The sequence below is a fragment of the Oncorhynchus keta genome, chromosome 3, assembly GCF_023373465.1.
Source record: "Oncorhynchus keta strain PuntledgeMale-10-30-2019 chromosome 3, Oket_V2, whole genome shotgun sequence".
Lineage (NCBI taxonomy): Eukaryota > Metazoa > Chordata > Actinopteri > Salmoniformes > Salmonidae > Oncorhynchus > Oncorhynchus keta.
In genome coordinates, this window is record NC_068423.1 from 9,959,536 (window position 1) to 9,975,271 (window position 15,736).

At 42.2% G+C, this 15,736-nt stretch overlaps 3 protein-coding genes across 5 annotated transcripts; 1 reads left to right on the plus strand and 2 right to left on the minus strand.

The window, feature by feature from the left end:
- Positions 1-1,554: 1,554 nt before the first annotated feature.
- LOC118369088 (putative protein MSS51 homolog, mitochondrial) lies at positions 1,555-7,115 on the plus strand. Of its 3 annotated transcripts, XM_052488515.1 has the most exons (7): positions 1,687-1,708; positions 2,228-2,354; positions 2,732-2,884; positions 3,063-3,187; positions 4,498-5,061; positions 5,285-5,378; positions 6,099-7,115. In XM_052488515.1, the coding sequence occupies exons 2-7, from the start codon at positions 2,335-2,337 to the stop codon at positions 6,301-6,303; spliced, it is 1,161 nt and encodes a 386-aa protein (XP_052344475.1). In that variant the 5' UTR covers positions 1,687-1,708; positions 2,228-2,334; the 3' UTR covers positions 6,304-7,115. The 3 variants fall into 3 exon arrangements, with proteins under 3 accessions (XP_052344477.1, XP_052344475.1, XP_035609472.1); XM_052488517.1 differs by lacking the exon at positions 2,228-2,354 and having other exon boundaries at positions 1,555-1,708; XM_035753579.2 differs by lacking the exons at positions 1,687-1,708; positions 2,228-2,354 and having other exon boundaries at positions 2,381-2,884.
- A 4,354-nt stretch (positions 7,116-11,469) lies between these two features.
- LOC118369104 (myeloid-associated differentiation marker-like protein 2) lies at positions 11,470-14,036 on the minus strand. Its single transcript, XM_035753591.2, has 2 exons — positions 12,695-14,036; positions 11,470-12,598 (listed from the first exon to the last, which is right to left on the minus strand). Exon 1 carries the CDS (start codon positions 13,557-13,559, stop codon positions 12,714-12,716), a length of 846 nt encoding a protein of 281 aa, XP_035609484.1. The 5' UTR covers positions 13,560-14,036; the 3' UTR covers positions 11,470-12,598; positions 12,695-12,713.
- Positions 14,037-14,222: 186 nt separating this feature from the next.
- LOC118369114 (myeloid-associated differentiation marker-like protein 2) lies at positions 14,223-15,487 on the minus strand. The gene has a single exon (XM_035753597.1). The coding sequence runs from the start codon at positions 15,462-15,464 to the stop codon at positions 14,580-14,582; it is 885 nt and encodes a 294-aa protein (XP_035609490.1). The 5' UTR covers positions 15,465-15,487; the 3' UTR covers positions 14,223-14,579.
- Between the last annotated feature and the right edge of the window lie 249 nt (positions 15,488-15,736).

A 15,736-nucleotide genomic window follows, 5' to 3' on the forward strand; every position in this document is an offset into this window, starting at 1 on the left:
AAATAAAAACAATATGGGGATGAGGTAGGTAGATTGGGTGGGCTATTTACAGATGGACAATGTACAGCTGCAGCGATCGGTTAGCTGCTCAGATAGCTGATGTTTAAAGTTAGTGAGGGAAATGTAAGTCTCCTCTTACACAAATAACTTCCAGAAGTGTGAAAATTGTCCATCAATATTTTAAGTTGAATTATGAATCCTTCGGTGTCGAAACCAAGTGCAATCCATTCCATCCCATTGACTCAATCCAATCCACATCAATAGGTGCTTGTGCGCCGGTCTTGAATAGATCCCCATCTAGTGGATTAAAATCGTAAATGCACTCCTGAATACAATCAAATGCCCTATCTGTGATAAAAGTGCAATTTTAGAAGGCTGATATATAAGCATACACATTCAGGTATTTAGGCCTAGGTATACTGAACAACAATCTAAATACAACATAAAACAATGTCATTGATTTTACTGAGTTACAGTTCATATGAGGAAATCAGTCAATTTAAGTGAATTCATTAGGCCCTAATCTATGGATTTCACATAACTGGGAATACATATATGAATCTGTTGGTCACTGATACCTTAACAAAAATGGGCATCAAAATGGGCCTTAGGATCTCGTCACTGTATTTTTGTGCATTCAAATTGCCATCGATAAAATCCAAATGGGTTTGTTGTCCGTAGTTTATGCCTGCCCATAACATAACACCACCGCCATCATGGGTCACAATGTTCACAACGTTGATATCAGCAAACCACTTGTCCACACGACGCCATACACGTGGCCTGCGGTTGTGAGGCCAGTTGGATGTACTGCCAAATTCTTTAAAATGAGATTGGAGGCGGCTTATGGTAGAGAAATTAACATTTGATTGTCTGGTAACAGTTCTGGTGGAAATTCTTGCAGTCAGCATGCCAATTGCATTCTCCCTCAACTTGCAACATGGAACAAAACTGCACATTTTAGTGGTCTTTTATTGTCCCCAGCACGAAGTGCACCTGTCTAATGATAATGCAGTTTAATCAGCTTCTTGGTATGCCACACCTGTCAGGTGGATGTATTATCTTGGCAAATGAGAAATGCTCACTAACAGGAGCATATTTGAGAGAAATATGCTTTTTGTATGTATGGAACATTTCAGGAATATTTTATTTCAGCTCATAAATCATGGGACACCTAACATGTTGCATTTTTATTTTTGTTCAGTGTATTTATTTAGGCATATATATATATATGGTGTATATATATATATATATATGTACATGTGTGTGTGTGTGTGCGCACACATACAGTATATTGAATCTAAACGGGATATTCTTCAAAGCTTATGAAAATCTATACTACAACAGCCTACTACTGAACAGTATACCGTCTTTAGCAGAGCCTACTATAGGCAGGTAGGAATACCCTCCAATATTTTCTATTTATATATATATATATATATATATATATATATATATATATATATATATATATATATATATATATTGGTCTACCAGTGGAATGAGTTTCGAGAAAGTTTATATGAAAGAAGTGAGACCACCTGAAGAGACGGGAAGGCTCTAGAGATTTCGGACAGTTCTGGAAGGGGGAGCACAGGTGGTATAAGGGGCTGGCGCAGCCACCGCTGCGAGTCAAGCAAGCTCCGCGAGAAGAGACTCGTTCAGCAACGTGAGGTACGTCAAGAGGTCCAATGACAGATAACAAGAGGTGAGCAAAGCGGCTTTATTGATTGGCAAATACCAGGTCGGCTAAAGTGTGAACGATTTCTCCTCTGCCTTGTGTTTGTGTTATGCCACAATGTAGACACTGAATGTCCCCATGTGTTTTACTATGTCTATTGCGGGACTGGACATGCTTATGGTAATCAAATATCCACGGAGGAGTTTACTGAGGGAAGAGAATAGGGTCATAGGCCTACATTCAGATGTGGTCAAGGGCATATGGGTGGTTTTATGTGTCTCATAACTCTATTGTCACAGTCAATATGATGTTCAATTTATAGGTACTATTCCCTCTACTAAAAGAATTTGTCATTCTATTCTGTGCGGGCTTTAAAAACATTATTATCTGGATCTGGGTCCAACAACACAACATATCTAACACAACCTTTTTTTTATACTGATAATTCAAGCCTTTATAGTAATATTGCAATGTGTGTTTCATGTGCCATGTTCTCGAACCCCCCTCCACCCTGCCCTCTCCCTCAACCCTCTCCATATATGGCAGGCCAAATACTCCAATCTAAAAATAATGGACATGTGCTTCACATTGGTCAGTAGTGGTCCTTATGATTGGGTAGCACACCAACGGAAGAAATAGCTGCAAGACAGGTCATGATTTGGCCCAATTTGATGTGAGTTCTGATCCCTGGCTAATACATTTGCCTTTCATGTATCAGCATAAATGTTTGTGTGATGTGGGATTCCTTTTTAACCCCTCCATGACCAACCCCAACGGCCACCCACACACTCACCTTATTATAGAAATCCCCTCACTGAGTATAGGGTGTTGTGTTTCTATTGCAAGCATTTCTGTGGTTCTCATTGTAAAACTATCTTTCCGATGAAGTGTGTTAGACATGAAGGCCTACTTTTTATTGTCCCTGTCAAGTTTGAATTCAAAAAAGCTTTATTGGCAATGGCATTGCAGAATGTGGTACAACAGCATTATTGAAGAGGATGATGTTTTTAAATTTAAAAATAATTATTGTCTCCATCGACCACTCTTTAGTGCCCCAGCACCAGGGGGTAAGGCCAAAGCCTTGGCCTTCAAGTCTCAGAAAGAGATGTTTCAGAAGATGGAGGAATCGTTCAAATTCTGTGCCAGTTGCAGAAAGCAGCCTGGTCAGGTTTCAGATGCACAAACGCTCAAACGCTGTGTGAGGTAATTATGAGACAGACAGAATAGAAAATGTACTTGCACATGAAACTTGCACTGCATTATGTATTGTACTGGTTACATGATCCAAAGGAGTTATCTGGTTGGAAGTAGGTGCACTGTCCTCACGGGTTCTTTCCTTCCTCTTCCATCCTCTCCCTCATCCTCCTCCTGACTATCACAGGTGTCTGAATGTCTACTACTGCAGTAAAGAGTGTCAGAAGGCTGATTGGCCTCAGCACAAGAAGGTCTGCTCGGAGTTGCGTCTAGTAGCCATTGACCGACTGGTGGAATGGCTCGTGTTCAAAGGTAAGAGAAGGCAGATAAAAGAGGAATGAGCCATGACATTGGACCAATTGCTGCATGATTGTCGTGGTTTAGATTCACTTCTTATGGGCAGGCCAACATCCGGTGAAATTGCAGAGCGAGAAATTCAAACTACAGTATTATAAATATTTAAATTTCATAAAATCACAAGTGTAATACATCACAATAAAGCTTAACTTCTTGTTAATCCAGCCGCGGTGTCAGATTTCAAAAAGGCTTTACGGCGAAAGCAAACCATGCGATTATCTGAGGACAGCGCCCCGCATACAAACACATGAAAAACATATTTCAACCAGGCAGGTGCGACACGAATGTCAGAAATAGCAGTATAAAAAATGCCTTACCTTTGATCTTCTTCTGTTGGCACTTGAAAAGGTCCCAGATACATCCTTTATATCCATAAAAATTCAGTTTAGCTGGCGCGCGTCAGTCAATAATCCACCCAGTTTCCCTCCATCAAAATGCATACAAAATGAATCCCAAACGTTACTAATAAACTTTTCCAAACAAGTCAAACAACGTTTATAATCAAACCTTAGGTACCCTAATACATAAATAAACAATACAATTTAAGACTGAGAATCATTATTGTCTTTACCGGAGAAAAATACCACGCGCTGAGAAACACTACAGCCAAAATGGGAGCCATCTAGAAAAACTACAATTTCTGGCTCATTTTTCCAAAAACCAGCCTGAAACTCTTTCTAAGGATTGTTGACATCTAGTGGAAGCCCTAGAAACTGTAATCTGAGAGGGCTTGGCCTTATAGTAAAAGTGATAGCCATTGAAAATAGAGGTAGGCCAAATTGTTTTTTTAAATGGGGGGGATTGTCCCCGGGGATTTGCCTGCCATATCAGTTCTGTTATACTCACAGACATAATTTTAACAGTTTTAGAAACTTCAGAGTGTTTTCTATCAAAATCTACCAATTATATGCATATCCTAGCTTCTGGGCCTGCTTTTCATCCGGACGTCAAAATCCTGCCCCCTACCCAAGAGAGGTTAACAACGTGCACTGAGGGTCCTGACCTCGACACTAGGAAGTGCCATCGTCCTCTGTTATTTGTCATGATGACAGCACCACCTATCTGGGATCATTTTGAAAAATGAATTAAAAAGGTGTTCCGCAGGGTTTGATTCTAGGACCAGTTCCTTTAAGTTTTTTTTATGACAGTTATTCTCTGAACAGTGTATTCAAATAAATAAAAAGAGACAACATCAGGAGGATAGCACCAACTTCAGGATATCCTAGACTGATTTTTCATACTCCCCCTTCCTCTTATCCAATCAGGAGACCTCCCATTCTCCACAGGGAAGTGGACTCGGCCTCAAGGGGAGGTGAAGGGCTGGGATGACTGGCTTGCCATGCAAGGGGACCTCACCCCCCGTCTGGACGCCATCTTGTCGGGCACTAATATGACAGACCTTTGGACTAACGCCAGCAGGCCCAAGCCAGAGGACGATGACCTGAGAAAGTCAATTTGGCGGGTATCGAGCGAGTTCCTCTCCCGACCAATGACTATTGCCCTAGGGTTTAGACTGTTTGGCTTAAACCCGTATTCCAAACCCCTCACCATCCACTTGATAGGGGTTTCTGACAATGAGACCCTGGGAGCCCGACTGACGGACTATGATGAACTGGACCGAATGTTCCCTGGACACAAGGGTCTGGAGGTGGTGATGGTGGGGCCAGAGGTTGTGGACGGGCCAATCATGAGGCCCCCACTGACTAACTTTGGTCCCAAGACGATGACCTATATCAGTGCCTACAAGGGCCTCTACCATCAGTTCTTTGAGGAGCTTGTGGAGACGGAGAAAGCAGCTAAGCCAGATCTGGTGGTTGGATTTCACCCAGGTGAGAAGCTCTGCCATTGTGCAATTTCCAGATTTTCAAAGAAATAGAATTGACAAAGTTTGTGTTTCCTAAAACTCCAGTTATCTCATGATAAAACAAATGGGAAAGAAACAGATTAGGATGTTGCCTGTCTATAAACTTGTTGGTTTTGAGGTTAAAGCTTTGCTGGTTGAGTTGTTCTTGTCTGAGCTAAGCTCTGTTTGACTTCCTCTGTCTCCTACAGGGTTTGATGCCAGTCAAGGCCTCGATCAGGGCTGGCTACCAACACTGCTGCTCCTCAGGGACTACGAGATCCCCTCCCTATTTACTGCACTAGAGTAAGCCCCACATAACCCTGATCTTAATACCCTCCATAGCATAACAGAATCCTCCATATTTACAAAATCAAATCACATTTTATTCGTCACATGCTTTGTAAACAACTAGACTAACAGTGAAATACTTACTTACGGGCCCTTCCCAATAATGCAGAGAAAGAATACAGAGAAATAACATTCATGTAAAACAATTAATAATAAATACACAATGAGTAACTTGGCTAAAAACGAGGGGTACCAGTACCGAGTCGATGTGCAGCGCGACAAGGTAATTGACGTAGATATGCACATACAACTAGGAATAAAGTGACAGATAGTAAACAGTAGCAGCAGCGTATGTGTTGTGTCAAGAGTCAATGCAGATAGTATGGTAGCTATTTGTTTAATTATTTAACTATCTGCATTGACTCTTTTTGCACTAACTCTTGACTCGTCACATAAGCTGCACCAAGTCTGGAATCAACAGGACCCAGAACAGCTTCTACCCCCAAGCCATAAGACTGTTAAATTAGTTGAATAGCTACCGGACTAATTATTTAGCAGTCTTATGCCTTGCGGGTAGAAGCTGTTCTGGGTCCTGTTGATTCCAGATTTGGTACATCGGTACTGCTAGCTGTGCAGTAGCAGAGAGAACAATCTATGACTTGGGTGGCTGGAGCTCACTGTTGTCTACTACAAAGAATTGAGTGTGTAATTGTTGATCCTGCCTGATCCCCACAGGAAGACAGAGATGACCTACTCCTTGCAGATCCTCTCAGAGTTGGAGATGGATTTAAAATGCAGTGGAGTCAACCCCTTTGCCTCCCAGAAACCAGAGCAGGTCCAGGCCACTCCTAACAAACCACCTGTATATTGCAACTCCCATTACTTCTGCTTCCAGGGCCTACTGGAAACAGTGGAGTTTGAAGAACCAGAGGACGATTGAGAATTGAATTGAAGTTGAACACTAACGGGACATTGATATTCAAGACATAAAGAACATTTTAGGTGTAGGGAGAAGACACGGATATCATTTTTATCGACTCCAAGTGAGAAAAAGAGGTGCAATACTAACAGTAGTTCAGTCAAGAGCGGAGGTATGTTAAAGCATTTGCATCGACTATCTAATTGCTCATCCACCGGTAAGTGGAATTACATTGAACGTTTATCTCTCACCATTTGAATTTACTCATACGAAACCTTTGTCTTGTTGGCAGGCAATAGATTGTTTGCATAGATTTTGGACAGTAGCATTTGCACTCCTTTTCTATGCGAGCCATGTGTTTCTGAGCCAATGTACAAGGAAGTGACAGTTGTGCGCATCTACGAAATGAGTTTGCATGTTGCTACACTTACTGTGGTTCAACAAACTGCTTACAGGAGATATCAGAGGTCGCTTTTCTAATTGCAGTCACTGTGATCATTTTTATTTTAAATCAAAAAGCAGAACCAACCCGCAATAATTAGGTGAAGCCAAGTTGCTGGTACACTGGAACATGTTTAATTGCAAAAGAGGACAGCAGCACACAGGTTTTCGATTTACTTAGTTCATTATTGATTTTAAATACTATCAGCTGTTAGACTGCTGAAATAATAAATGTCTTTAATCCATAAACACCTCAATGACTTCAAGTGTACCTTTGTGGATTTTACATTTGAAGACAGAAAAAAGCCAAAGCCATATATTCCTGCATTATGTTGATTTATTTGAAGGTATTTGTTAGTAGTCTTTAATAAAAATGTATACATACGCTCTTTCCATCTTTTTGAACATTTCTGTTCTGAAGTCTGATGTTCTTGAAATATACTTTTTGTGAAGAAGTAGTATTGCCTTTTACCGTTAAAGTGATTTTTTTTAAAAAACAAAACATGCTCATCACTATTGTGTTGGTTCTTGGTTTCACATCCTGATATGGAGTGCCATATTGTTCTTATATTGATTGCATTTGTGTCACTCATTTAAAATTAACACAAAAGGGGTCAAATCAAGATCAGTTATTACAAATTATAAAACGTAAAAACTGTTAAGCAAATAAAATGCTTCCTCTGTTAGTGTTAACTTAGTAAGACTTCAGATATTAGGATTCAACTCGAGCCAAAACACTGAAAGACCAAGTCCACAATGTAGATGTTGAGATTGGCAATGGTCCCCACAGTAACCATGTCGTCATGGTGACAATAGTCACATTTAGGCAGATTATAGTTAGGCTAGTGCCTGTAACCGAAGACCTGGCCAGAGGATGGCAGAAGACCAGTACAACACCACAGCCACTATGTTGAACGCCAACTCCAACAGCTCCATTCCAATATAGGAGATGAAGCATTCAAGTAGCTTGATCAGATGGATGAGTAGGATGAGCACGGTGCCATGGAAGCAAACTGCATAGACCACCACGCACCACACCATGGCAGGCGGGCGGAAGACCCACCGCATACCCAGGAAGTAGTTGGTGGCGTCGGCCAGGATGATGCAAGCGAAGATGGCCTCTTTGAAGCGGAGGACCCCCCATGAGAATGGACAGATGAATCTCCAGACAGTTCATTTTCCTGAGAAGATGATGCAGAACATATTGCTGATGCAAGACAGGCAAGCAAATTTGATGGTGAAGAAGACTGTGGCGGCTGCGACCATGAGCGTGCACCATTGGTGGTCGGTGTCCTTTAAGATTAGGGAGGACAACTTTTTTTTTTAATGAGCATGGCCTTATTCCTATTGCAATATATTGGATGACTGTCATTCATATTCAATTCACCCAGCTCAATGTAATATTGATAGGTTTAGGCTACTACATGATACAAACATTTTCCCAATAATCATCATGAGGTTGCTACAACCTAACCTGTGATTGAAAGGACAGGTCGAGAGAAAATTTGTAGTAATCAAGGACATAGACAGTTACAGAATGGTGTCGTCTGCATAGAGGTGGATCAGAGAATCACCCGCAGCAAGAGCGACATCATTGATGTATACAGAAAAGAGAGTCGGCCCCAGAATTGAAGCCTGTGGCACCCCCATAGAGACTCCCAGAGGTCCGGACAACAGGCCCTCCGATTTGACACACTGAACTCTGTCTGAGAAGTAGTTGGTGAACCAGGAGAGGCAATCGTTTGAGAAACCAAGGCTGTTGAGTCTGCCAATAAGAATGTGGTGATTGACAGAGTCGAAAGCCTTGGCCAGGTTGATGAATACAGCTGCACAGTAATGTCTCTTATCGATGGCGGTTATGATATTGTTTAGGACCTTGAGCGTGGCTGAGGTGCACCCATGGCCAGCTCGGAAACCAGATTGCATAGCGGAGAAGGTACGGCGGGATTCAAAATGGCCGGTGATCTGTTTGTTAACTTCGCTTTCGAATACCTTAGAAAGGCAGGGTAGGATAAATGATGTGAAATTGAATGAAACAATAATGTATGTTGATGTTAATATGATGTCCAATATTACCTTATGTTTCTATATGATAACAATAGCGTAATACACTGTATTTAATATGCCAAATGCTATTTTTTAACAGTTTCACTAATACATTTGAATGAACTTAATCATTATGACACACCCCTCACTACGGTCATTGGTTACACTAATACATTTGAATGAACTTAATCATTATGACACACCCCTCACTACGGTCATTGGTTACACTAATTGCACACACAATCTGTTTCAAGTATTCATGACATTACCCTGAGAAAGGCACTGCGATGCCGAAACGTCGGTGAGCACCCATTCAATTGGTGGGAGATTACACATGGAGTGTGCGACTTTCTTTATTTTGATAGTTTATAGTTTATTTGCCATTAGTCAGCACCTCCACACAAACTTTTATTCTGGGTGTGCGCCAGCTCACGTTTTTTTACAGACTTACACTGCGCCAGAACATCCTGTATTGAATTGTATGCGATCCTCGTGATGGTGAATTCTGGCAGCTGTTCTTCAGCAGCAGACATACAGTGCAAAACATGACAGATGCTTGGCATTTCGGTTGGAAGTGTACGTTAGATTCCCATATGCCGGTGCTACTATTGACTTACAATGACGAAAGACTTGCAACGTTGGACAGGGCAATGCAGAATAAGTGCTCTATCAAGAGACGTGTTACCACACACCAAAACTCCATTACATTGCATTCATTTCTCTGCACCTCTGTAGGCTGTTGCAATGGACCACACACTACTTGGGAAGACAGGTAGCAATGAGAATGCTCTAGTTCCTACAGATATGTTCACAAAGTTCACAGTCATGGTGCCCACATGAAACCAAACTGCAATGACTACTGCCAATGCCATTGTGAAACATTGGATTCAATATTTTGGATGTTGTGCAAGGCTGCATTCGGGAGAAAGGGAGACATTTAGAGTCAAATGTGATTTCAGATTTCTGAAAAGTCTATGGTTTAGCGAAGAGCATGACAACCGCATACCACCCTCAGTGGAATGTGAATTGTGAGCAATTCAATCACACATTCCATGACATGCTGAGAGCTCTGTCACCAGAGAAGAAGAGACATTGGACCTAATACCTACCGAAACTGATATTGGCCTACAATAGCCATCGTCACTCCGTAACTGGTTACCTCCTTTCTACTTAATGTATCTGAGGGATGCAATACTCCACATTGTCTTAGAGGAATGATCTAATGATCTGGATGTTTCATCGATGGATGAATGGGTACAGATACACCATGAATGCCTGAAAACTGCCTGCGAAGTGGCACAGAAGAGTGCAAGTGAAGTAGCAGATAGCCGCAAGAGGACTTACAATAGGTCTTCCAGGGAGGTTCTGGACCTTCCAGGGGGACAGAGTACTCTATCAAAATTACAAGCCAAGAGGCCGGAACAAAATCCAGGATTTATGGGAATCATATCCCCATATTGTCCTATAGCAAACACACTGAGATGTACTCATCTACAGAATACTTATTAGGTATTTCACTTTGACTGGCACTGCTTAGGGCAGCCCTTCTCTCTTAAACTGCAAAGGGCATCCATTTTTTTACATTTATAATTCTGCTGAAAGCTGTCTGTGAATCATAGTTGTGGCTAGATGGTTACAGCTAGGATGAAAGTGACGTTTTGGGGAAATGTTTGACTTTTAACTAACCTTAAACCTAACCATTGTCCTAACCTTAACCTACTTCTCCTAATCTGTTACGTTGATTATTCTAACTTGCTCCAAAAATCAATTAGGTTCGTCACTGTATAACATCTAGTCCTCACCATGAATCATCAGACTTGATTCACATTTTAAAAAGTTTGATTCTACGGGCAGTCTGGCCACTAGAACTGCACAAAAGTTGCCCTCACACAAACAATGTTTTTACATTTCCAATTTCCAATTAAGTTGGAAATTGCAATTCACACATTAAGAACATAAGGGTATGAAGAGACGTGAGGTTTTGGCACTTCAAAGTGTATTGTTTTAAATAAGATGTTTATTTTTTTTATTTTTCCATAAACAAGGAATAACATAACACACGCCACTACACTTAACAAAATAAAAAAGCCCTAGCCTACAGACAAAGAAAATAAATGAAAAAGCATGAGAATTTCATAGACAACATACAATAATACAGATATAATAACAAAAATAATAAAAGATGGATGATGGGGGGGTTGTGAACAGATCATAGGACAGTAGGTATCAAGGGTGACTGGTGGGGTTGATAAAGTGTCAAGGTAGGCCACCCATCTTAATAGGAACTTTTCAATGTGGTGGATTAGGCTATATGAGGGTCATTCAAGGTCAGCAGTCTTCCCCGGGAGCAGGTGCCACTCCTGCGTTGTGGGGGGTACCATCAATTTTCCATTTGTAGATTGAGTTTTCGGGGCACAGAGTGAGGCACTTTGTATTCAATTCCCGGTGTAATAATGTACGTGTTTTAGTTTAGAGGGGTCTTAGAGTATTAACTAGGACTGAAAGGGATTGTACATTGTGCTACTTTCTCTAGTTAATACCTCATGAACACCAGTCCAGAACTGTTGAATGAGCAAGCCCATAGCCGGTGGACTAGAGTTCCTCTGTCTTGGTGGCATCTCCAACAATCAGAAGAGTACTAATCCCAACAGGCAAAGTCGTGAGTGAGTCCAATAAATGATACAGTACTTGTGCATAGGTTGGCCATGTAATGCTGTTGCATTCCATATAAATATAATTACTTACAGTATGAAGGCCCTGTTGCCATGGAAATGGCTAACATGTATAAATGGTATGTCACAGGTGGGACTGATTGACTCATTAACTCTCCCAGACATTTAATTGGACGATGGATTAAGTAAGTGTTCTTCTGAATTCTATTTAACCCCTGTTTAAGGGGTGGCCGCCCACAGGAAGTCATGCAGTCTGGAGTCATGGTGGAGCACTTTGTTGGCTGAGCGAGAGAGCGCATCCGTTTGGTGAGATCAACTCTTTGAGATGAAGCAACTGTACCAAAAAAGGAGCAACTGGGCACCTGCCTCCTGGGCTGCACCACTTCCAGTGCCCGTTTCTGTTTGGTTTGGTTTGTTTCTTTCTGGTATTTGTATGTCATTTTGAACTTTTAATCTATTTGCATTGGCTAAACAACAACTATGGAACAGAACATTGTGTGGTGTAACCATCAGAAAGCCATGCCCTATTAAATATGTTATTTGTTGAAACTGTTGCCTTCCTCTACTTCACTCTTCCTGATCAACCCAGATCCAAACGAACCTTTTCCACCTCGTGACAGTTATACATGGGTATCTTTTTCACCTATGCATATCTTAATGAAGAATTCATGCGAGATCCGTACAGGATTAGACAGACAGACCGAAGAGAGATCAGCTCCCACCAGAGGTCAGCTCTGGGCGTTTGAAGCCTAATATCCAGAGCAGGGTAAAAACCAGGGGAAGATCTTGATTGCATACTCCTCTTGCGTCCTCTCTCCTCCTCCTCGGCAAGAGGACGCGAGGAGTGTGCAATTGAGATTCTCCCCAGGTCCACTATAAAGAGGATGAAGAGTTTCATTGACATGGATGTACTCTACATCTGGGCTTTCAAGTAAAGCGCCATAGGTTCCATTATGTTATGAAAAAGAACAACAATTAACACAGGGAATAAATCAAATCCACAACGTAAAAGATTGACATACGCTACAACCACCAGATTGTCCCATGTGCAGTTATGGCAGATGGAAAGCCGTTCTGGAAGCTGAAGGCAAGGTCGCAGCGGAGGTGTACAGAAGCACGGCCAGGATGTCAATGCCACCCAGGTACACCTCTAGAAGCTGGAAGATATGTTTTACAGGAAAAGAGGTTGAGGTCGATGATTACTGGAAACGGATCAAACAGACAATTTGTCATTTTTAAAAATGTAGACCTACCTCTTAACTTTGCAAGATGTTAGGATTTCAGTCGAGCCAAGATGGTGAAAACCAAGTCCACGACGTAGAGGATGAGATTGGCAATGGTCCCCACAGTTACCACATCCAGGTCGTTATGGCGACAGTAGTCACAGTTTGGTGGATTGTACTCACGGTAGTGCTTGTAACCAAAGACAGGCCAGAGGATGACAGCAGACAGGTACAACACCACAGCCACTATGTTAAACACCAACTCCAACAGATCCATCCCAATACAGTAGATGAGGCATTCAAGTAGACTGCACAGACGGATGGGTATGATGAGAACGGTCACAGGGAGACAGACTACATAGACTACAATGCACCACAACATGGCTGGTGGGCGGAATTCGCCTTCCACACCCAGGAAGTAGTTGGTGGCGCCGGCGAGGATGATGCAAGCCAGGACGGCCTCTGTGAATCTCAGAATACCCCTTAGGTTTGATAGGTAGCCCTTTGGACACTTCATTTTTCTCTTGACACTGTCTACCAGGAAGACCGCGGTAGCGGCCATTGAGAAGATGATGCAGAAGACACTGCTGATACACGACAGGCAGCCAAAGACGATGGCGAAAATGAGCGTGGCGGCGGCGACCATGAGCGTGCACAGCATGGTCAGACCGCAAACAAGGTCGTCCCAGTTGGGCAGGAGGATGTGCAATAGCATGATCTCGGACACCAGTAGGACCACAGCCATAATGACACAGAAGACCCAGATGAACTCGCAGTAGATGCCGTATGGGTTCACCATCCTACCCCTAAACATAGGGACGACCAAGGCTAACGTACACAGTATGATCTCCAGCAGCCTCAAGATGTTGAGCAGACTCTTGAAGTGTTTACACATCTCCAACTCCTGAATACGGCAAACTTCAATTCCAAAATTCTATTCCACCTGTGTGGCTTTCTTTTAAGGATAACCAAGATTTTCCACGCTCAACTTTTGCTGTAGGCTCTGGAGTGAGTAACACTTCCCTTGAGTTACGCTGAGTTATTCCACCTTCATAACTGTTTCACAATCTCGGATGGAGGCAACCCTTATAGTATTACAGGCAGAAGTGGGCAGGTTATGTGCTGTTAATGGTTAACGTACCTTTGACACTAATATCGTTATTCAAATCCCTGGAGAAGTAGATATACAGTACACTATGGAGAAGCTGTTCTGCACTATTACTGTTATAGACCAATGGGAATACGGTCACACTTTATTTAGATAGTCCGAATAGTCAGTCTGTAGATACTCTAAGGATGGTCATATTATCAACAAACTATCTGTTGATAAGCAACTGCTTGCTAAGGTTATGGTTAGGTGACTACAAGGGTTAGGGGTCTGGTTGAGGTTAGGATAAGGGCTAGGTTTAGTAGATAGAGACTCTACAGATAGTCTGTCGTCAATCTAAATAAAGTGCCCCCGAGAATTCAAGTGGTAAAAGGACAGTAGGCCAGTGCTGCAACTCACACACAAACATATTTAACGTAATGAAAAGAGATGTGGTTGTGGTACTTCAAAATCCTTTATCATATACAGTAGTTGTGAATGTTGGCCATGTAATGCTGTTACGTCGGCTACTTTTATGTAAATGGAAATATCCATATGTGATTGACATTGTAACTATACCCTTTTACGTTCTATCTGGATCATTTCAACGTGAACGTGTAACATCATGACAAATTCCTCAGAGGTCACTGCAGGGTTTATATTTGTTCTACTTTCAACTATAATTATTTATTTTTTTCAAAATCAAGAAAAGATGAGGGAAACAAGCAGCTCTTGTTAAATGACTATTCAATGCAACAACAAATCATTCATGAAAAGCTATTGATTATATAGTACAGTAAAACAGATACAGACGGTGATCAGTTGCCACTATGAGCGTTTGAAGCCACATATCCCAAGCAGGGTAAACACCAAGTCCACTATAAAGAGGATCAGATTGACGTATGTCATGAATGCCACCATGAACTGAATGGCCCAGATACAGAAGCTTCCAGGACAGTCACTGGGACGAGGGTTGCCTCTGAATGTATAGATGGGCCAGATGATGGCAGCAAAGGTATAGAGGACCACAGATATGACCAGAAATATAAACACAAACCTGTCTATATTAAATGGCAAACAGTTCTTAATTTTTGTGAAGATGTTGGTGATGATGATAATAGGGATGATGGGAAAGGGAATGACATAGGCCACAATGCACATGATCAGTGCCGGTTTCCCGTCATAACCCGTGAGGGAGATAAAAATGATGCAGCTCACGAAAGCCTCCAGAACTTTCCAGAAGCCAGGCAGGGCGGCCAGGTAGCTCCCCGTCTTCTTATCCATGAACTTATCTTTCACTACCTCTAAGATGTAGGCCACGCCACAAAGTAGGGCGAGGAAGGCGATCACAATCGAGTACAAACATTTTTTGCAGATGTAGAAGTTGGCGTACATGACGAAGACGGACGCGGTCATGAGAGCGGAGGACATCGCCATTCCCGTGGTGAAGTCGTCCCAGTCCAGACAAATCTTGAGGAGGAGGTGGAGCATGAACATCTCAATGACGGTGATGATGAGGGTCATGATGGAGCAGAAGGCCCAGGTGAACATGGCATAGTTCCAGTAGGTGTGTTGAGTCTCGCCCTGAACAGCGGCCAGGATGAAGGTCAAGATGCCCAGCACTATCTGAGTCATGTGCAGGGCCCCTCGTCCATTTATTAGAGAGGAAGGAGTGAATACGGCTTCGGACAGGGCCTTTTTAATTTTGTCCATTGTCTCCGAGTGTGTGATGCCTCTTCTCCTCTATCAGGCTTTCTAGACCGCTGTAATGGTAGAGGAGAGAGTGAGCTTCGTCTGAGCTATCCTCTTATCTGTTACCTAGTAGATAGCCAGTCACAATGTGCTTTGCATGATATTCATGAAACACAGTGTGCAGTATCAAGTTTTTGAAAGAGAGACTGGCTAAATGTTTTCAATTCAAGCATGGAAAACATCTGTGACAAATGCACACTCTCTCAAGTTTCCAAAGACAAAATGAAGCAAGG